We start from the raw sequence: 21,661 nt of genomic DNA on the forward strand, positions 1-21,661 counted from the left end.
TGGGGGAGTGGCGAAACGTCTTCGAAAAAACAATCCTTGAGTCCAGTTGCCTCGATTTAAACTCTTGGAAAATCCCTGTAAATCTTTCACAGATCACTTCGGCTCAGTTAATGTATTTTCCAAGCTGTTTATTTAATTTCTCTGGAAACCTGAAACATGATATTTGTGTTTTGCTTTAGTGTAAACATTAGTTTTGAGTCTTAAAGGAGCTCTGGCTTCTGACACTATCTGTTGTTGTTGAGATGTCATGTTGCAGTGGAGACAGTTTTTTTGATTGAAATGACAAGAAAATGATACTAGAAAAGGGCATTTCTTGAAGAAAATGCAAGTTTGATTGCTGCAGCTGAAGCATTGCTTTGAATGCTGATGTGAAGGATTGCTCTAAATTGCTGGAGAATCAGAGCAATTCAGAGCTTTGTGTGCCTCTGTGTGTCAGCCTGTCACCACGATTCGGAATTAGAAAATTCTGAATACAAGTTTGATAGAGCAGCATCTAATGAGCAATAGAAATTTGATACATTTGAGATACATTTGGCAGATGACACCGAAATTGCTTGATTGATTGCCTAGCAACGGCAATCAAAGCAAGAAGAAGATGAAAGAGGGTGAAGAACAAGAGTTTGATTGCCTAGCAACGGCAGACAAACAAACTAATGTTAATTTGAACGGGAAGCTACAAGGTGAGTTGTAAGTCATGATATCTCTTGGTGCATTTTTCTTTAGCATAACTAGTAGGGGTGGAACGGTTCACTAAATCCACGGTTCGGTTCGTATCACGGTTCTGAGGTCACGGTTTTCGGTTGGGTTCGGTTTACATTGTTGAGGTTTTTTCTACTTTTAACACTCTGGAAATACCAGATGAGCATAAAATACACAGCCTATTTATCCAACATTCACCATATTTAAGAATCAGTTCAGTGTTTCCCCATCATTATTTCAGGTCAAGTCAATTTTATTTCTTTTTCACTTCTATATAGCACCAGATCATAACAGAAGCCATTTAAGAAAACCTTTCCTATACAACAGGTCTACACCTTGTTCCTTTATTAAACAAAGTAATCAGCTCATGATATTTATCTTATTTGCACGGCAGCATGTCATTTCTGTCTGCGCCTGCACACACACACACAGACACACACCGTCAGAAAAAAGAACGTGTGCTGCTTTGTCCACCGTTGCTTATTACATGCTAGTTGGATAGACTGAACTCTATGACTACGCTAGGCTAAGCTAACAGTACTGATGTCCGTGATTTATTTTATTTTTGCCATTGAAATATGCAATTTACATCCCGCTCTGTAAACCATGACGGGACCTGCGGCAGCTTTGCGCACGATTGGACGCAAGTGCTGTGGGTCTCTCTGCTCCGCCTGCAGCTGAACCTGCTGCGTGAAGCTACAGAGCGAGTGACCGGCTGTGAGTGCGTTGAGGCGGGGGAGGAGCTCACGGCCGCTGCTTGTCGAGGAGCTGACTGCAGAATGATTTCACGTCAGTCTCCAAACGTCACCAGAGTCACTAGTAGCTTTAGATTAAAAAAAGTTTGGAAAGCCGCCAAATGTAGCGAGAGAGACACAACACTCGTCTCTATGCTGTGGTAAAAACGCCCCCTTGTATTACTTGATGCGCATGTCCAGAACCGAACAGAACACGCGCCCCGAACCGGAACACGTGTACCGAACGGTTCGGATTTTTTTCCTGAACCGTCACCAGAATGCAGAATTTATCTACATCTTTACTGATTTGTCTGTTTCAGAACAGTGGAAGCCAATTAACATGGAAGAAAGGAAGAAGTATGACAGGGAGTTCCTTCTGAGACTCCAGTTTATCCCAGCCAGCATGAACAAGCCCGAGGGTCTACCAGACATCAGTGATATTATCCTAGACAAGGTGACATGAGCATGTATTTAGGCTTGAGTAATCACTGTTATTTAGATAATTAGCACTTTTTGTCGATTTGATTTGTTCCATGTTAATACATTTCCCCATCTTTGCAAGTATCTAATACTAGCTTCTATATGTTCAGGTAAATAAGACTCCTCTGCGTCAGATTCACCCCAGTCGCCTTCCAGGGATGAACTGTGACTTCACACCTTCATTCGCCAACCTTGGCAGGCCTGGCATGGGAGGAGGGAGCAGAGGACCAGTAAGTTACCATTTTGTTGTTGTGCCACAGCTCACTGCACCTGAAGATAAGTCTATGAATGAAACCACATCTTCTCTTTCCCCACAGCCTCCAGGTACAGGCATGGGTGTTGGTGGTCCACGTCGATCTCACCAGATCCAAATGAAAGAGCCGAGAAAGATCATTACCAGCATGTCACTGAATGATGACGTGCAGCTTAACAAGGCAGAGAAGGCTTGGAAACCTTCAGTGAAGAAACCAGTTCGCAGTCGTCCAGGAGATGAAACCGAGGAGAACGATCTAGAACTTATTAAGACCAAGGAGTTGTTTAAACAGGTCCGCAGCATCCTTAACAAACTGACCCCAGAAAAGTTTCAACGGCTCATGAAACAAGTGATGAAACTTACGATTGACACTGAAGAGAGGTTAAAAGGAGTCGTAGACCTTACCTTTGAAAAAGCCATCTCTGAGCCAAACTTTTCGGTGGCCTATGCCAACATGTGCCACTGCCTTATGGGGGTAAGTGGTGCTATGTCCAAACACAGGCAGAATGCACTGTTCTTCTTCCTTCTTCTTCCTTCTTCTTTTAATCAGCATGCAGCAAAAATGTAATGTCATGTTTGTCTGTTAATATCCATGTTTTGACGCACTGCCTGCCTCCTCTCCTCCGACAGGGAAGTATTTAAAACTAAGCCGCAAACAATAGTATGTATCTAGGCCACTGAAGTAAACGGTCTGAGAAACTTGACTAGTGACTTCATCACTACATGAACCTATACTAGGCCTTTTTCTTGCTTTCTTTCTGACACACATTCTCGCTGCTCATTTCAGCTTGAAGTCCAAATAGATAAGCCGGGAACCAGTGTGAATTTCCACAAGCTGCTACTAAATCGATGCCAGAAGGAGTTTGAGAAGGATAAAGATGATGATGAGATCTTTGAGAAGAAGCAGAAAGAGCTGGAAGCTGCATCAGGGGTACAGTGCTGCATCATCTAATATGGGGGGGGGGCATTTTTTGCCGCCCTAACTATAAAGCGCTAAAGTTATGCTGCTAGTATTAATTAAGTGTGCGTTGATAAGTATGTATTCTACTAATCCCAAGACTGTGATTTTGTTTAGAGGAAATAATGTTTGTTTTTGATGGTAGGAGGAAGAGAAGCAGCGGCTTATTGAAGAGCTAGATGAGAGTAAAGATAAAGCCAAGAGGCGCTCCATGGGCAACATCAAGTTCATTGGTGAGCTGTTCAAGCTTAAAATGCTCACAGAGGTCATCATGCACGACTGTATTGTAAAGCTGCTCAAAAACCATGACGAGGAGTCCCTGGAGTGCCTCTGTAGACTGTTGTCTACCATCGGCAAGGACCTAGACTTTGAGAAGGCCAAGGTACAATTGACACATTCTCTATAATAGAGTATGAAGGGGAGGACCAAGTTTTATGTAGATAGTCATCAAACACTTTGGACACTCTGTTTTCAGCCTCGTATGGACCAGTATTTCAATCAGATGGAGAAAATAATAAAGGAGAAGAAGACATCCGCCAGGATTCGTTTTATGCTGCAGGACGTGCTGGACCTTCGACGGGTAAATCAAAACACAGACACTCATAGTGTTGTCAATAAGCAGCTTTACATGATCACTTCACTAATAACCTCATGTCAAAGACTGGCCATTTTTGTCAAACAATATTGTCTAACACATAGTAGTTCAACAGAATTAAACATGGGATTACCACATTTCTTCTGAATACTTGACTAAATTTTACATTTTAGCTGATCAGCGCGTTCATTCTCAATATTCATTCTGTTTTCACCTCTCTTTTGTGTTTTATGGTCTAGCATGCAATATCTGTGGTAGTTTTGTGACTGCATTTGGGGTTTGTGCTTAATAACTACTGCTCTGTCTAAACTAAGCCATCAGTATTACACTAAGAGCTTCTTGCATGTTGCACACTTTAGTGTGTATGAATGTAGTGTGTGTTTTTGTGTGCGTATTGGTTCTATTCACAGCCCCCGAGATACCTACACTGGTCTTTAGCCTTGGCCTGTGTGAATCTCATATGGGCTTAGAATGAAATGTGTAAGAAACACTCTCTCAGCTCTTTAATGCAGGGCAGCTCCTAAACATAGAGCTACTCGGTGCCATAAGCTGAGACAGGAAGATTAATTCCATCCCTACTAGTGAACAACAACATAGCTGCTAATTCTAAAACTGTTGCTTCACCATAGGTGTCATGGTAATTTCAAGTACTTTTTTTCCTCCATCTTATTTCAGTGCTTTATATAGCCAGTTCAGTTTAGTGCTGTCTTCATTGTTTTTACAAGCCAAAATCTGCTGCAATGTAATTGTGAAACACATACTGTAGTCTTACTTAGTGTTGCTAAGATCTTGGTTTCTTATTTCTTTTCAGTTCTAGCATCACTGATATATAGAGGCAAATATTTTTGATAAAGTAACAAAGGAATTGGCTAAGCAAAAAAAGGCTAAGCATCTCAAAAGGTACAACAATTATTGTGTCCTGTACGTACTTCTCAACCTCTCAGAACAACTGGGTGCCCCGGCGAGGTGATCAGGGACCAAAGACCATTGACCAGATCCACAAAGATGCTCAGCTGGAGGAACACAGGGAGCAGATGAAGGTGCAACAAGCTCTCATCTTCAAGAAGGAATCCAGCGTTGGTTCAGGAGGCAGGATGAGTGGAGGTGGTCCTGGAGGCCGAGGTGGCCCCCATACTTCAGGTCGTGGAGCACCTCCCCAGGATGAGGGCTGGAATACAGTGCCCATATCCAAGAACCGACCTATTGACACCTCACGCCTTAGCAAAATCACAAAGGTAAGGAAGGAGGGGTGCTTTTCACCAAGGTGCCCGTTCATGTATAATGTAGTGAAGGACAAGTAACATGTACTTTGTCTTTAATAGACGGTCTCTTCTTTCAGACTCCTGTTCCTGACTTCAACAATCTGTTGCTCGCCCCAGGACGTAATGGCCCTTTCCCCAGCACCTGGAGGAGCTGGGGAAAGGGCAGCAGTGGTGGCACCAGTACCAAAACTACAGATTCTGGTAGGTTCTTCAAGCTGATGTGTCAATACATAAAATAATTAACTAGATATACCAAATGGCCAAAGCTTGTTGTGTGTTTCATCTGCAGGCTCAGAGTCAGGCAGCCTTCCAGCCACCAGCACTCTGAACAGGTTCTCAGCCTTGCAGCAGCCTTCATCCTCCTCAGGCTCTTCTATGGACTCAGAGAGAAGAGTTCCTCAGAGGTGTGTAAGGATACAGGATACAACTCTCACTGCCAACGTCATTTATTCAGATTTACCAAAATGATTGTTAATGTTGTAACGCTTTTATTATTTAAAACACTTTTACCGAGTTTACTCATGGTGCTTACCAACAGAAACAGCTCAAGTCGAGACCGGAGCGACCGGTTTGAGCTCTCTGACCGCTCTGAGCGTGGAGGCGACCGTTTCGACCGGCGGGATGAACGAAGGGATGACCACGACCGCAATCGGCTGCAGATCACCAAGCACAGCTTCAGCCGGGAGAACGAGGAGCGAATTAGAGAGAGAGAGCAGCGCGGTTCGGCTGATCCTGTCCGCAGAGTGGCGAGCATGACAGATGACAGTGACAGAGACAGCAGGGAACGAGCCAGGAGCAAAGAGAATGGTAGGGGGCAGGATGTAGCTCATGTTTAGAGTGACATTACATTCAGGTTTAAACCTGTGAGCTGTGAACTGCATACATACATTTAAACATCTACTAAAGGAAACTGGAAACTTTCTTCTGAACTTTTTTTCAATGCATGTTTGTTAAATTATTTTTCTTATTATGTGTATGAACAGTGAAGCGGGAAACAGCTGCCACCCCTCCACCTCCCCAGACCCCCACCAAGCCTGCCTTGACTGAGGAGGAGGTAGAAAAGAAATCCACAGCCATCACTGAAGAGTACCTCCATATCAATGATATGAAGGTACACCTATGCCTTAAAGTCTGCAATGAACTGCCATGCTTACAATGGAATTCCTTCCCTTTTTTGTTTGTATTATCTAAAAAATCCTTTGACAACTGACAGGATTTATGATGCACTCAGTGTTAATACTGTGTATATACGTTTCTGTCCCACAGGAGGCTCTGCAGTGTGTGCAGGAGATGAACAGCACTCAGCTTCTCTTTGTGTTTGTACGAAACGGGCTGGAGTTTACCCTGGAGCGCAGCGCTATCGCCAGGGAGCGCATGGGCCTGCTGCTGCACCAGCTCATTAAGACCGGCATCCTCCCAACACAACAGTACTATAAAGGGTCAGATGATGTTATGACTAAAACCTTTCTGAGAGGTTTCCATTTGCTTGATGCCATGTTGCTTAGTATCTGTTCATCTGATCCAGCATGTTCTTATTCTTTAACATTTGAATCAACTTTAAGGTCAGTGTACTTTGTCTGAATATTTACAGGCTTCATGAACTTCTGGAGGTGGCAGAAGACATGGCAATAGACATCCCCTACTTCTGGGCCTATATGGGTGAGCTGATCACTCCCATGCTGCATGAGGGAGGCATTCCCATGGGAGAACTTTTCAGGTTAGTTGTCACTTGTTTAGCCCTTCAGCATGGTCGAGAAGGAGACATATTTTGGTCTGTTTTTAAATGTTAGTTTGATGCTTTGCCTCCAGGGAGATCTCAAAGCCTTTGATTCCTCTGGGCCTAGCTGGGGTCCTGCTGGTCCACATCCTCACTTCACTCTGCAAAGAAATGGTAAGAGCAGAGCATTTTCTAATGTATTTTCTGTTATATTGTTGTATTAGAATGTAATTAGGTTAACTTTATTCAAGCATATAATAAAAAAAAACTCTTAACTATTGAGTGGACAATTCCTTTGATCAACATGACAAATGAACAAAATGTACACTACAGTGACCCAACATGGCAGTTAATGTTAGCTTTAATCATTAGTGTATATTGATCTGTGTCTCTCTCCCATCAGAGCCATAAAAAGGCAGGCACAATGTGGAGGGAGGCAGACCTCCGATGGAAAGACTTCCTCCCTGAGGACGCAGATGTCAACAAGTTTGTGACAGAAAAGGTATGGAGTCAACAAAAAGAACATTTGACCTATGCTCTCTTCTTGTTTTGGTCATCAATATAGATCCAGAAAGGAATTTCTGACAGGTTTACAATCCAGCAAGCTAGGAAAAATGTACTAAAATCAGCATTATCTATAACATCAAGCTTGAAACCCTGATATGTCTATAAAAAAATCCCCAAAATCAAACTACTGAAGCATTGTTACATTTGTTTGACTACAGTATATTCTTTTGTGTGTAGGATGTGGAGTTCACACTGGGCGACGAGTCAGAGAAAAACAGAAAGGAGGAGATGAGCGCCGCAGAGCTGACCAAACAGCTGGACAGACTGATCCATGACAAGGCCAACAACCAGAGGATCATTGACTGGACTGAGGTTTATATATCCACCTTCATTTTTTCATTTCCATTGACAGCTTAAAATGGGAATTTCTCTTTGCAAAAGGAAAAACATGTCAGGCTTGCTGTAACAAAGGAACATTATATATACTCATGAGGCTGACTCAAAAAGGATTTTTATGTTGTTTTTTTATTTCTGCATGTGTTAATAATACATCTTTCTTTGTATGTAGGCCAACCTAGATGAACAGCAGACCTCCTCCAACATGTTTGTCAGAGCACTGATGACCTGCGTCTGCCAGTCAGCAATCATTTGTGAGTCGCTCTGTCCCCTTTCACATTCCTCATTGAAGACTGTTAATAGTGCATTAGATGATGACCAAGATTAGAGAGGAAATTGATTGAACTAAATGGAAAAATATGCAACTAAGACTTATTTCTGATTGTATATTTCCCCTGCAGCTGAGAACCCCTACAAGGTGGATGGAGATGTGATCAAACAGAGGGCCAAGCTGCTGCAGAAATACCTGAAGGACGAACAGAAGGAGCTGCAGGCCCTTTATGCCCTGCAGGCCCTGATGGTGCAGATGGAGCAGCCTGCCAGTAAGCAGCTCATTCAGATACCCCCCCCCCCCCATGTAAGTATGTGATTTCTATTGTAAAAACATATTATTTCTTCATTTCAGATCTGCTGCGGATGTTCTTTGACACCCTTTATGATGAGGATGTGATCAAAGAGGAGGCCTTTTACAAGTGGGAGTCTAGCAAAGACCCCACTGAGCAGCAGGGTAAGGGTGTGGCTCTCAAGTCTGCCACTGCCTTCTTCATTTGGCTCCGAGAAGCCGAGGAAGAATCCGACAACAGCTAGGGGCTGCTGGGAGAGCCGCTTTCAGCTCAGAATGGATCCTTGTTGAGAGCGAATGTTCTGTGGATGATTCAGAAAAGACTGAATCAGCAAAATCCTTCTGCATAAACAGAATCAAATTCTTCAACGGAGAGATTGTATTATGGATCGAACATTCGATCATTTTTTTTTGTTTGTTTGTTTTGGGTTCCTTGTTTTCCGCTGCACAACCGAATGTCTTTTTTGAAGTAAAGAGAATACAGGATTAAATAGAGCAAATAGATATGAGAGAGAATGCTGAGAAGCGTCACAAGCCGTGGGAGATACTGTAACGCCGTTTCCTTCAGTATTTTTTTGAGGTTGTTTTCAAATGGCTTGTCCTCGCCACGGCAACACTATAAAAGACATTTCGCTTAATGACAGATATAAGAAAAAAAATACTTTAAAGGCTGTTCACATCTATATTTTTGATGAATTCACCCTTTATCATCTGGACATGACACAGCAGCACTGTCATGCCACATGTATGGTGTTCGATCTACATGAGCTTTTATGTAGACAACTAGTATTTTTTTTTTTGTTCCTTTTTTCCTGGCGTTGGATGTTTGGAGTGTGTGTTTTATAATAAAATAGAAAACTACAAAGAAAAAATCGAGAGCCGTCTAAAAGACATTTTGGACCGGAGTTGCAAATAACAGTGGTGGACTCCAGAGGATTTCACATTGACTTTAAGAAGACGGAGTGGGGCAATGAACACTGACCAGTTTGCTGCTGGGGGGTGCCGTTGCTTCCCTTACACCCTTCAAAAACCCCCAGCCTGACCCCCCACACTCTAATGTGTCTGTTTTACTTGTTCCCTATGCTTCAAACACAAAAACTGTGGACTAAGAAAAGGGAGAGAAAGAGCGAGGGCTCACGGATGCACCCTCCTCCAAAGCCTGTTGTTGAATTTTAAAAACATTAAATATCACTATTGAAACTTGAATAGAGTATACAGATAAAATCCACTTTAATGAAAGAGGACTGTAAAAAAAACAAAATTAACAGTACGAATCCTAAGGCCTTCTTTTGCTTCCATGAGTGGAAAAGCATTTCAGGAGAGTTCTGTACATATGATGGATAGTTTTTTTTAAAGAAAATATGCTAATGTAACCCCCTAAACCCCCTACTCTTCCTTTGAGACAAAGTGGCAGTTTTTCCCTGTATTTATATTTTTCTCTCCTCAGCTGGCAGAAGGTGCTTGTAATTATCCAACCCAAGTCATTGATTACAATTTAAAAAAAATGAAAATCTGTAAATACTTTTTTGCTTTACTTTATTAAAAAGATATTTAATTAAAGAAAATGAATGCCTCTTTTCACATCCAAGACTGGAAGGGATAATAAAGATCATTGCAAATAAAATCTAAGTGCCCTCGCCTGTGCTTTTGTGATGGCAGCAGTAGGCTGGCTTTGACACTGAAGGTTTTTTTCTGTCCTACTTCACAGCAGCGTGAAAGGCCTGAAATGTGAAGAAGGAGCAAAGCATGGCGTGCCGCACGCATTCACAGCCACCTACATTAGATACAATATTACATTTCAACTGAAAGATCCCTGTAAATATATCTGTGGATGCTCTCATTCATCCAGCTCATAGTCATTTCCAAGAGTTTAAATCGAGGCAACTGGACTCAAGGATTGTTTTTTTGAAGACGTTTCGCCACTCCCCCAAGTGGCTCGCAGAACTGAAGAAGCCACTTGGGGGAGTGGCGAAACGTCTTCGAAAAAACAATCCTTGAGTCCAGTTGCCTCGATTTAAACTCTTGGAAAATCCCTGTAAATCTTTCACAGATCACTTCGGCTCAGTTAATGTATTTTCCAAGCTGTTTATTTAATTTCTCTGGAAACCTGAAACATGATATTTGTGTTTTGCTTTAGTGTAAACATTAGTTTTGAGTCTTAAAGGAGCTCTGGCTTCTGACACTATCTGTTGTTGTTGAGATGTCATGTTGCAGTGGAGACAGTTTTTTTGATTGAAATGACAAGAAAATGATACTAGAAAAGGGCATTTCTTGAAGAAAATGCAAGTTTGATTGCTGCAGCTGAAGCATTGCTTTGAATGCTGATGTGAAGGATTGCTCTAAATTGCTGGAGAATCAGAGCAATTCAGAGCTTTGTGTGCCTCTGTGTGTCAGCCTGTCACCACGATTCGGAATTAGAAAATTCTGAATACAAGTTTGATAGAGCAGCATCTAATGAGCAATAGAAATTTGATACATTTGAGATACATTTGGCAGATGACACCGAAATTGCTTGATTGATTGCCTAGCAACGGCAATCAAAGCAAGAAGAAGATGAAAGAGGGTGAAGAACAAGAGTTTGATTGCCTAGCAACGGCAGACAAACAAACTAATGTTAATTTGAACGGGAAGCTACAAGGTGAGTTGTAAGTCATGATATATCTCTTGGTGCATTTTTCTTTAGCATAACTAGTAGGGGTGGAACGGTTCACTAAATCCACGGTTCGGTTCGTATCACGGTTCTGAGGTCACGGTTTTCGGTTGGGTTCGGTTTACATTGTTGAGGTTTTTTCTACTTTTAACACTCTGGAAATACCAGATGAGCATAAAATACACAGCCTATTTATCCAACATTCACCATATTTAAGAATCAGTTCAGTGTTTCCCCATCATTATTTCAGGTCAAGTCAATTTTATTTCTTTTTCACTTCTATATAGCACCAGATCATAACAGAAGCCATTTAAGAAAACCTTTCCTATACAACAGGTCTACACCTTGTTCCTTTATTAAACAAAGTAATCAGCTCATGATATTTATCTTATTTGCACGGCAGCATGTCATTTCTGTCTGCGCCTGCACACACACACACACACACAGACACACACCGTCAGAAAAAAGAACGTGTGCTGCTTTGTCCACCGTTGCTTATTACATGCTAGTTGGATAGACTGAACTCTATGACTACGCTAGGCTAAGCTAACAGTACTGATGTCCGTGATTTATTTTATTTTTGCCATTGAAATATGCAATTTACATCCCGCTCTGTAAACCATGACGGGACCTTCGGCAGCTTTGCGCACGATTGGACGCAAGTGCTGTGGGTCTCTCTGCTCCGCCTGCAGCTGAACCTGCTGCGTGAAGCTACAGAGCGAGTGACCGGCTGTGAGTGCGTTGAGGCGGGGGAGGAGCTCACGGCCGCTGCTTGTCGAGGAGCTGACTGCAGAATGATTTCACGTCAGTCTCCAAACGTCACCAGAGTCACTAGTAGCTTTAGATTAAAAAAAGTTTGGAAAGCCGCCAAATGTAGCGAGAGAGACACAACACTCGTCTCTATGCTGTGGTAAAAACGCCCCCTTGTATTACTTGATGCGCATGTCCAGAACCGAACAGAACACGCGCCCCGAACCGAAACACGTGTACCGAACGGTTCGGATTTTTTTCCTGAACCGTCACCAGAATGCAGAATTTATCTACATCTTTACTGATTTGTCTGTTTCAGAACAGTGGAAGCCAATTAACATGGAAGAAAGGAAGAAGTATGACAGGGAGTTCCTTCTGAGACTCCAGTTTATCCCAGCCAGCATGAACAAGCCCGAGGGTCTACCAGACATCAGTGATATTATCCTAGACAAGGTGACATGAGCATGTATTTAGGCTTGAGTAATCACTGTTATTTAGATAATTAGCACTTTTTGTCGATTTGATTTGTTCCATGTTAATACATTTCCCCATCTTTGCAAGTATCTAATACTAGCTTCTATATGTTCAGGTAAATAAGACTCCTCTGCGTCAGATTCACCCCAGTCGCCTACCAGGGATGAACTGTGACTTCACACCTTCATTCGCCAACCTTGGCAGGCCTGGCATGGGAGGAGGGAGCAGAGGACCAGTAAGTTACCATTTTGTTGTTGTGCCACAGCTCACTGCACCTGAAGATAAGTCTATGAATGAAACCACATCTTATCTTTCCCCACAGCCTCCAGGTACAGGCATGGGTGTTGGTGGTCCACGTCGATCTCACCAGATCCAAATGAAAGAGCCGAGAAAGATCATTACCAGCATGTCACTGAATGATGACGTGCAGCTTAACAAGGCAGAGAAGGCTTGGAAACCTTCAGTGAAGAAACCAGTGCGCAGTCGTCCAGGAGATGAAACCGAGGAGAACGATCTAGAACTTATTAAGACCAAGGAGTTGTTTAAACAGGTCCGCAGCATCCTTAACAAACTGACCCCAGAAAAGTTTCAACGGCTCATGAAACAAGTGATGAAACTTACGATTGACACTGAAGAGAGGTTAAAAGGAGTCGTAGACCTTACCTTTGAAAAAGCCATCTCTGAGCCAAACTTTTCGGTGGCCTATGCCAACATGTGCCGCTGCCTTATGGGGGTAAGTGGTGCTATGTCCAAACACAGGCAGAATGCACTGTTCTTCTTCCTTCTTCTTTTAATCAGCATGCAGCAAAAATGTAATGTCATGTTTGTCTGTTAATATCCATGTTTTGACGCACTGCCTGCCTCCTCTCCTCCGACAGGGAAGTATTTAAAACTAAGCCGCAAACAATAGTATGTATCTAGGCCACTGAAGTAAACGGTCTGAGAAACTTGACTAGTGACTTCATCACTACATGAACCTATACTAGGCCTTTTTCTTGCTTTCTTTCTGACACACATTCTCGCTGCTCATTTCAGCTTGAAGTCCAAATAGATAAGCCGGGAACCAGTGTGAATTTCCACAAGCTGCTACTAAATCGATGCCAGAAGGAGTTTGAGAAGGATAAAGATGACGATGAGATCTTTGAGAAGAAGCAGAAAGAGCTGGAAGCTGCATCAGGGGTACAGTGCTGCATCATCTAATATGGGGGGGGGCATTTTTTGCCGCCCTAACTATAAAGCGCTAAAGTTATGCTGCTAGTATTAATTAAGTGTGCGTTGATAAGTATGTATTCTACTAATCCCAAGACTGTGATTTTGTTTAGAGGAAATAATGTTTGTTTTTGATGGTAGGAGGAAGAGAAGCAGCGGCTTATTGAAGAGCTAGATGAGAGTAAAGATAAAGCCAAGAGGCGCTCCATGGGCAACATCAAGTTCATTGGTGAGCTGTTCAAGCTTAAAATGCTCACAGAGGTCATCATGCACGACTGTATTGTAAAGCTGCTCAAAAACCATGACGAGGAGTCCCTGGAGTGCCTCTGTAGACTGTTGTCTACCATCGGCAAGGACCTAGACTTTGAGAAGGCCAAGGTACAATTGACACATTCTCTATAATAGAGTATGAAGGGGAGGACCAAGTTTTATGTAGATAGTCATCAAACACTTTGGACACTCTGTTTTCAGCCTCGTATGGACCAGTATTTCAATCAGATGGAGAAAATAATAAAGGAGAAGAAGACATCCGCCAGGATTCGTTTTATGCTGCAGGACGTGCTGGACCTTCGACGGGTAAATCAAAACACAGACACTCATAGTGTTGTCAATAAGCAGCTTTACATGATCACTTCACTAATAACCTCATGTCAAAGACTGGCCATTTTTGTCAAACAATATTGTCTAACACATAGTAGTTCAACAGAATTAAACATGGGATTACCACATTTCTTCTGAATACTTGACTAAATTTTACATTTTAGCTGATCAGCGCGTTCATTCTCAATATTCATTCTGTTTTCACCTCTCTTTTGTGTTTTATGGTCTAGCATGCAATATCTGTGGTAGTTTTGTGACTGCATTTGGGGTTTGTGCTTAATAACTACTGCTCTGTCTAAACTAAGCCATCAGTATTACACTAAGAGCTTCTTGCATGTTGCACACTTTTAGTGTGTATGAATGTAGTGTGTGTTTTTGTGTGCGTATTGGTTCTATTCACAGCCCCCGAGATACCTACACTGGTCTTTAGCCTTGGCCTGTGTGAATCTCATATGGGCTTAGAATGAAATGTGTAAGAAACACTCTCTCAGCTCTTTAATGCAGGGCAGCTCCTAAACATAGAGCTACTCGGTGCCATAAGCTGAGACAGGAAGATTAATTCCATCCCTACTAGTGAACAACAACATAGCTGCTAATTCTAAAACTGTTGCTTCACCATAGGTGTCATGGTAATTTCAAGTACTTTTTTTCCTCCATCTTATTTCAGTGCTTTATATAGCCAGTTCAGTTTAGTGCTGTCTTCATTGTTTTTACAAGCCAAAATCTGCTGCAATGTAATTGTGAAACACATACTGTAGTCTTACTTAGTGTTGCTAAGATCTTGGTTTCTTATTTCTTTTCAGTTCTAGCATCACTGATATATAGAGGCAAATATTTTTGATAAAGTAACAAAGGAATTGGCTAAGCAAAAAAAGGCTAAGCATCTCAAAAGGTACAACAATTATTGTGTCCTGTACGTACTTCTCAACCTCTCAGAACAACTGGGTGCCCCGGCGAGGTGATCAGGGACCAAAGACCATTGACCAGATCCACAAAGATGCTCAGCTGGAGGAACACAGGGAGCAGATGAAGGTGCAACAAGCTCTCATCTTCAAGAAGGAATCCAGCGTTGGTTCAGGAGGCAGGATGAGTGGAGGTGGTCCTGGAGGCCGAGGTGGCCCCCATACTTCAGGTCGTGGAGCACCTCCCCAGGATGAGGGCTGGAATACAGTGCCCATATCCAAGAACCGACCTATTGACACCTCACGCCTTAGCAAAATCACAAAGGTAAGGAAGGAGGGGTGCTTTTCACCAAGGTGCCCGTTCATGTATAATGTAGTGAAGGACAAGTAACATGTACTTTGTCTTTAATAGACGGTCTCTTCTTTCAGACTCCTGTTCCTGACTTCAACAATCTGTTGCTCGCCCCAGGACGTAATGGCCCTTTCCCCAGCACCTGGAGGAGCTGGGGAAAGGGCAGCAGTGGTGGCACCAGTACCAAAACTACAGATTCTGGTAGGTTCTTCAAGCTGATGTGTCAATACATAAAATAATTAACTAGATATACCAAATGGCCAAAGCTTGTTGTGTGTTTTATCTGCAGGCTCAGAGTCAGGCAGCCTTCCAGCCACCAGCACTCTGAACAGGTTCTCAGCCTTGCAGCAGCCTTCATCCTCCTCAGGCTCTTCTATGGACTCAGAGAGAAGAGTTCCTCAGAGGTGTGTAAGGATACAGGATACAACTCTCACTGCCAACGTCATTTATTCAGAGTTACCAAAATGATTGTTAATGTTGTAACGCTTTTATTATTTAAAACACTTTTACCGAGTTTACTCATGGTGCTTACCAACAGAAACAGCTCAAGTCGAGACCGGAGCGACCGGTTTGAGCTCTCTGACCGCTCTGAGCGTGGAGGCGACCGTTTCGACCGGCGGGATGAACGAAGGGATGACCACGACCGCAATCGGCTGCAGATCACCAAGCACAGCTTCAGCCGGGAGAACGAGGAGCGAATCAGAGAGAGAGAGCAGCGCGGTTCGGCTGATCCTGTCCGCAGAGTGGCGAGCATGACAGATGACAGTGACAGAGACAGCAGGGAACGAGCCAGGAGCAAAGGGAATGGTAGGGGGCAGGATGTAGCTCATGTTTAGAGTGACATTACATTCAGGTTTAAACCTGTGAGCTGTGAACTGCATACATACATTTAAACATCTACTAAAGGAAACTGGAAACTTTCTTCTGAACTTTTTTTCAATGCATGTTTGTTAAATTATTTTTCTTATTATGTGTATGAACAGTGAAGCGGGAAACAGCTGCCACCCCTCCACCTCCCCAGACCCCCACCAAGCCTGCCTTGACTGAGGAGGAGGTAGAAAAGAAATCCACAGCCATCACTGAAGAGTACCTCCATATCAATGATATGAAGGTACACCTATGCCTTAAAGTCTGCAATGAACTGCCATGCTTACAATGGAATTCCTTCCCTTTTTTGTTTGTATTATCTAAAAAATCCTTTGACAACTGACAGGATTTATGATGCACTCAGTGTTAATACTGTGTATATACGTTTCTGTCCCACAGGAGGCTCTGCAGTGTGTGCAGGAGATGAACAGCACTCAGCTTCTCTTTGTGTTTGTACGAAACGGGCTGGAGTTTACCCTGGAGCGCAGCGCTATCGCCAGGGAGCGCATGGGCCTGCTGCTGCACCAGCTCATTAAGACCGGCATCCTCCCAACACAACAGTACTATAAAGGGTCAGATGATGTTATGACTAAAACCTTTCTGAGAGGTTTCCATTTGCTTGATGCCATGTTGCTTAGTATCTGTTCATCTGATCCAGCATGTTCTTATTCTTTAACATTTGAATCAACTTTAAGGTCAGTGTACTTTGTCTGAATATTTACAGGCTTCATGAACTTCTGGAGGTGGCAGAAGACATGGCAATAGACATCCCCTACTTCTGGGCCTATATGGGTGAGCTGATCACTCCCATGCTGCATGAGGGAGGCATTCCCATGGGAGAACTTTTCAGGTTAGTTGTCACTTGTTTAGCCCTTCAGCATGGTCGAGAAGGAGACATATTTTGGTCTGTTTTTAAATGTTAGTTTGATGCTTTGCCTCCAGGGAGATCTCAAAGCCTTTGATTCCTCTGGGCCTAGCTGGGGTCCTGCTGGTCCACATCCTCACTTCACTCTGCAAAGAAATGGTAAGAGCAGAGCATTTTCTAATGTATTTTCTGTTATATTGTTGTATTAGAATGTAATTAGGTTAACTTTATTCAAGCATATAATAAAAAAAAACTCTTAACTATTGAGTGGACAATTCCTTTGATCAACATGACAAATGAACAAAATGTACACTACAGTGACCCAACATGGCAGTTAATGTTAGCTTTAATCATTAGTGTATATTGATCTGTGTCTCTCTCCCATCAGAGCCATAAAAAGGCAGGCACAATGTGGAGGGAGGCAGACCTCCGATGGAAAGACTTCCTCCCTGAGGACGCAGATGTCAACAAGTTTGTGACAGAAAAGGTATGGAGTCAACAAAAAGAACATTTGACCTATGCTCTCTTCTTGTTTTGGTCATCAATATAGATCCAGAAAGGAATTTCTGACAGGTTTACAATCCAGCAAGCTAGGAAAAATGTACTAAAATCAGCATTATCTATAACATCAAGCTTGAAACCCTGATATGTCTATAAAAAAATCCCCAAAATCAAACTACTGAAGCATTGTTACATTTGTTTGACTACAGTATATTCTTTTGTGTGTAGGATGTGGAGTTCACACTGGGCGACGAGTCAGAGAAAAACAGAAAGGAGGAGATGAGCGCTGCAGAGCTGACCAAACAGCTGGACAGACTGATCCATGACAAGGCCAACAACCAGAGGATCATTGACTGGACTGAGGTTTATATATCCACCTTCATTTTTTCATTTCCATTGACAGCTTAAAATGGGAATTTCTCTTTGCAAAAGGAAAAACATGTCAGGCTTGCTGTAACAAAGGAACATTATATATACTCATGAGGCTGACTCAAAAAGGATTTTTATGTTGTTTTTTTTATTTCTGCATGTGTTAATAATACATCTTTCTTTGTATGTAGGCCAACCTAGATGAACAGCAGACCTCCTCCAACATGTTTGTCAGAGCACTGATGACCTGCGTCTGCCAGTCAGCAATCATTTGTGAGTCGCTCTGTCCCCTTTCACATTCCTCATTGAAGACTGTTAATAGTGCATTAGATGATGACCAAGATTAGAGAGGAAATTGATTGAACTAAATGGAAAAATATGCAACTAAGACTTATTTCTGATTGTATATTTCCCCTGCAGCTGAGAACCCCTACAAGGTGGATGGAGATGTGATCAAACAGAGGGCCAAGCTGCTGCAGAAATACCTGAAGGACGAACAGAAGGAGCTGCAGGCCCTTTATGCCCTGCAGGCCCTGATGGTGCAGATGGAGCAGCCTGCCAGTAAGCAGCTCATTCAGATACCCCCCCCCCATGTAAGTATGTGATTTCTATTGTAAAAACATATTATTTCTTCATTTCAGATCTGCTGCGGATGTTCTTTGACACCCTTTATGATGAGGATGTGATCAAAGAGGAGGCCTTTTACAAGTGGGAGTCTAGCAAAGACCCCACTGAGCAGCAGGGTAAGGGTGTGGCTCTCAAGTCCGCCACTGCCTTCTTCATTTGGCTCCGAGAAGCCGAGGAAGAATCCGACAACAGCTAGGGGCTGCTGGGAGAGCCGCTTTCAGCTCAGAATGGATCCTTGTTGAGAGCGAATGTTCTGTGGATGATTCAGAAAAGACTGAATCAGCAAAATCCTTCTGCATAAACAGAATCAAATTCTTCAACGGAGAGATTGTATTATGGATCGAACATTCGATCATTTTTTTTTGTTTGTTTGTTTTGGGTTCCTTGTTTTCCGCTGCACAACCGAATGTCTTTTTTGAAGTAAAGAGAATACAGGATTAAATAGAGCAAATAGATATGAGAGAGAATGCTGAGAAGCGTCACAAGCCGTGGGAGATACTGTAACGCCGTTTCCTTCAGTATTTTTTTGAGGTTGTTTTCAAATGGCTTGTCCTCGCCACGGCAACACTATAAAAGACATTTCGCTTAATGACAGATATAAGAAAAAAAATACTTTAAAGGCTGTTCACATCTATATTTTTGATGAATTCACCCTTTATCATCTGGACATGACACAGCAGCACTGTCATGCCACATGTATGGTGTTCGATCTACATGAGCTTTTATGTAGACAACTAGTATTTTTTTTTTTTGTTCCTTTTTTCCTGGCGTTGGATGTTTGGAGTGTGTGTTTTATAATAAAATAGAAAACTACAAAGAAAAGTTTCGAGAGCCGTCTAAAAGACATTTTGGACCGGAGTTGCAAATAACAGTGGTGGACTCCAGAGGATTTCACATTGACTTTAAGAAGACGGAGTGGGGCAATGAACACTGACCATTTTGCTGCTGGGGGGTGCCGTTGCTTCCCTTACACCCTTCAAAAACCCCCAGCCTGACCCCCCACACTCTAATGTGTCTGTTTTACTTGTTCCCTATGCTTCAAACAAACAAACTGTGGACTAAGAAAAGGGAGAGAAAGAGCGAGGGCTCACGGATGCACCCTCCTCCAAAGCCTGTTGTTGAATTTTAAAAACATTAAATATCACTATTGAAACTTGAATAGAGTATACAGATAAAATCCACTTTAATGAAAGAGGACTATAAAAAAAACAAAATTAACAGTACGAATCCTAAGGCCTTCTTTTGCTTCCATGAGTGGAAAAGCATTTCAGGAGAGTTCTGTACATATGATGGATAGTTTTTTTTAAAGAAAATATGCTAATGTAACCCCCTAAACCCCCTACTCTTCCTTTGAGACAAAGTGGCAGTTTTTCCCTGTATTTATATTTTTCTCTCCTCAGCTGGCAGAAGGTGCTTGTAATTATCCAACCCAAGTCATTGATTACAATTTAAAAAAAATGAAAATCTGTAAATACTTTTTTGCTTTACTTTATTAAAAAGATATTTAATTAAAGAAAATGAATGCCTCTTTTCACATCCAAGACTGGAAGGGATAATAAAGATCATTGCAAATAAAATCTAAGTGCCCTCGCCTGTGCTTTTGTGATGGCAGCAGTAGGCTGGCTTTGACACTGAAGGTTTTTTTCTGTCCTACTTCACAGCAGCGTGAAAGGCCTGAAATGTGAAGAAGGAGCAAAGCATGGCGTGCCGCACGCATTCACAGCCACCTACATTAGATACAATATTACATTTCAACTGAAAGGTCCCTGTAAATATATCTGTGGATGCTCTCATTCATCCAGCTCATAGTCATTTCCAAGAGTTTAAATCGAGGCAACTGGCTTCTTCAGTTCTGCGAGCCACTTGGGGGAGTGGTGAAACTTCTTCAAAAAACAATTCTTGAGTCCAGTTGCCTCGATTTAAACTCTTGGAAAATCCCTGAAAATCTTTCACAGATCCCTTCGGCTCAGTTAATGTATTTTCCAAGCTGTTTATTTAATTTCTCTGGAAACCTGAAACATGATATTTGTGTTTTGCTTTAGTGTAAACATTAGTTTTGAGTCTAAAAGGAGCTCTGGCTTCTGACACTATCTGTTGTTGTTGAAATGTCATGTTGCAGTGGAGACAGTGTGTTGGCTTGCTTCTCAAAGCTTTTGAGCTGGCCTTGAGGAAAACAGCCATGTGGTCAGTGGGAGACATTATGTAACTAGGTCCAGAGACTAAAACATGGATGGGGCATCTGTTATGTCATACCCGTGTTCTTCTGTCGTGATGGCTGTTCACGATGCAGACTCAACAGTGCTGGACTTTTTGGGGAACTCCAGAAATTAAGGCTTGGCCGTGCATGAACCTTCAGCATTCTGTTACATGATAAGTTGTGAAGAGTGAAAGAAGGACAAACAGCCAAGAAACACAAAAGTTTTTTTTTTATCCTGCCAAGCCTATCCTGCCTAAGAGCACATGTTGAGCATATTTTAAACATTTCTTTTCCTCCTCTGGCTTTGTAGAGTGCATCTGACATCACAGCAGGAAAAAACTAACCTTGTAGTAAACATGTTTCTAATGTTCAACGCACTTCCAGCAGCTATCCAGCTTACTGTAAGGACATAAAAACTGTATTCATGGTCGTTACTGTTATTAGCTGTCACAAAACGGACTGAAAAGTGAGTTTTAACATTGAGGACTGATCCTCTAATCTGTGATGGCTGTGAGATTATCAACTATTGTTGTGCAGATGAAATTAGCAATCAGTCAAAATGTATTTACATAGCACCTTTTTATACAAAGTGCTTTTCAGAAGTTAAAGAATTTAAACAGAAACCCTCACCATAAATACTTAGCGCATGCACACACACACACACCTCTATTGTAGAAGTTCAAAGAAAAGAGAACAGGATAAGACACAGACCAAGGAAACACGTCATAACTTTCACCAAGTTTTGCAGTGTGAGGAAAAAAGCTAAAAGACCTGTCATATTTAGTTAAAATGATAATAATAACACTATACAAGATAAGTACATCATTAAAATTAATAACGTTATCCAACTTTGTACCACTAATGATCCAATGTGGCATTGTGTCTTCTTACAGTCTAGGAAGGAATCAGTAGTTTTACCACACTTTGTGCAGACAAAAAGGCTTCTCTGTGCAGTAAGGCTCATGATGGTGGCCTGTGTGCTACTTCTTACTTCTCATCACTTGTGTTGGGGTGTATTCTCTCCACAGTTTGTTTCCACTTAGGATGACAGACTAAAAATACCAGCTTTAGAACATTACTGCTCCTGACTCTGCTTCTACACAGATTTAATTACAATGGTCACAGAGGAGCTATA

General features: G+C 42.2%; 2 protein-coding genes across 2 annotated transcripts; both read left to right on the forward strand.

The window, feature by feature from the left end:
* The first annotated feature begins 1,773 nt into the window (after positions 1-1,773).
* On the forward strand, positions 1,774-9,728 carry LOC114445039 (eukaryotic translation initiation factor 4 gamma 1-like). The gene is made up of 19 exons (XM_028419982.1): positions 1,774-1,887; positions 2,024-2,143; positions 2,231-2,641; positions 2,954-3,097; positions 3,270-3,506; positions 3,600-3,704; positions 4,664-4,954; positions 5,059-5,182; positions 5,271-5,385; positions 5,520-5,788; positions 5,965-6,092; positions 6,248-6,420; positions 6,573-6,698; positions 6,791-6,872; positions 7,102-7,200; positions 7,443-7,577; positions 7,774-7,855; positions 8,003-8,143; positions 8,227-9,728. The coding sequence occupies exons 1-19, from the start codon at positions 1,774-1,776 to the stop codon at positions 8,406-8,408; spliced, it is 3,078 nt and encodes a 1,025-aa protein (XP_028275783.1). The 3' UTR covers positions 8,409-9,728.
* A 2,209-nt stretch (positions 9,729-11,937) lies between these two features.
* On the forward strand, positions 11,938-19,847 carry LOC114444541 (eukaryotic translation initiation factor 4 gamma 1-like). The gene is made up of 19 exons (XM_028419192.1): positions 11,938-12,016; positions 12,153-12,272; positions 12,360-12,770; positions 13,073-13,216; positions 13,388-13,624; positions 13,718-13,822; positions 14,783-15,073; positions 15,178-15,301; positions 15,390-15,504; positions 15,639-15,907; positions 16,084-16,211; positions 16,367-16,539; positions 16,692-16,817; positions 16,910-16,991; positions 17,221-17,319; positions 17,562-17,696; positions 17,894-17,975; positions 18,123-18,263; positions 18,344-19,847. Exons 1-19 carry the CDS (start codon positions 11,966-11,968, stop codon positions 18,523-18,525), a joined length of 3,015 nt encoding a protein of 1,004 aa, XP_028274993.1. The 5' UTR covers positions 11,938-11,965; the 3' UTR covers positions 18,526-19,847.
* The last annotated feature ends 1,814 nt before the right edge of the window (positions 19,848-21,661 follow it).

Source organism: Parambassis ranga, chromosome 13 (assembly GCF_900634625.1).
Source record: "Parambassis ranga chromosome 13, fParRan2.1, whole genome shotgun sequence".
Classification (NCBI taxonomy): domain Eukaryota; kingdom Metazoa; phylum Chordata; class Actinopteri; family Ambassidae; genus Parambassis; species Parambassis ranga.

Bases quoted from the DNA above. Each gene is read 5' to 3' on its own strand.
- LOC114445039 (XM_028419982.1), top strand. From the start codon at position 1,774: ATGGAAGAAAGGAAGAAGTATGACAGGGAGTTCCTTCTGAGACTCCAG. The intron at 4,955-5,058 runs GTAAGGAAGGAG...CTCTTCTTTCAG, and splicing joins GCCTTAGCAAAATCACAAAG to ACTCCTGTTCCTGACTTCAA. The intron at 5,789-5,964 runs GTAGGGGGCAGG...GTGTATGAACAG, and splicing joins AGCCAGGAGCAAAGAGAATG to TGAAGCGGGAAACAGCTGCC.
- LOC114444541 (XM_028419192.1), top strand. From the start codon at position 11,966: ATGAACAAGCCCGAGGGTCTACCAGACATCAGTGATATTATCCTAGAC. The intron at 12,273-12,359 runs GTAAGTTACCAT...CTTTCCCCACAG, and splicing joins GAGGAGGGAGCAGAGGACCA to CCTCCAGGTACAGGCATGGG. The intron at 16,818-16,909 runs GTTAGTTGTCAC...CTTTGCCTCCAG, and splicing joins CCCATGGGAGAACTTTTCAG to GGAGATCTCAAAGCCTTTGA.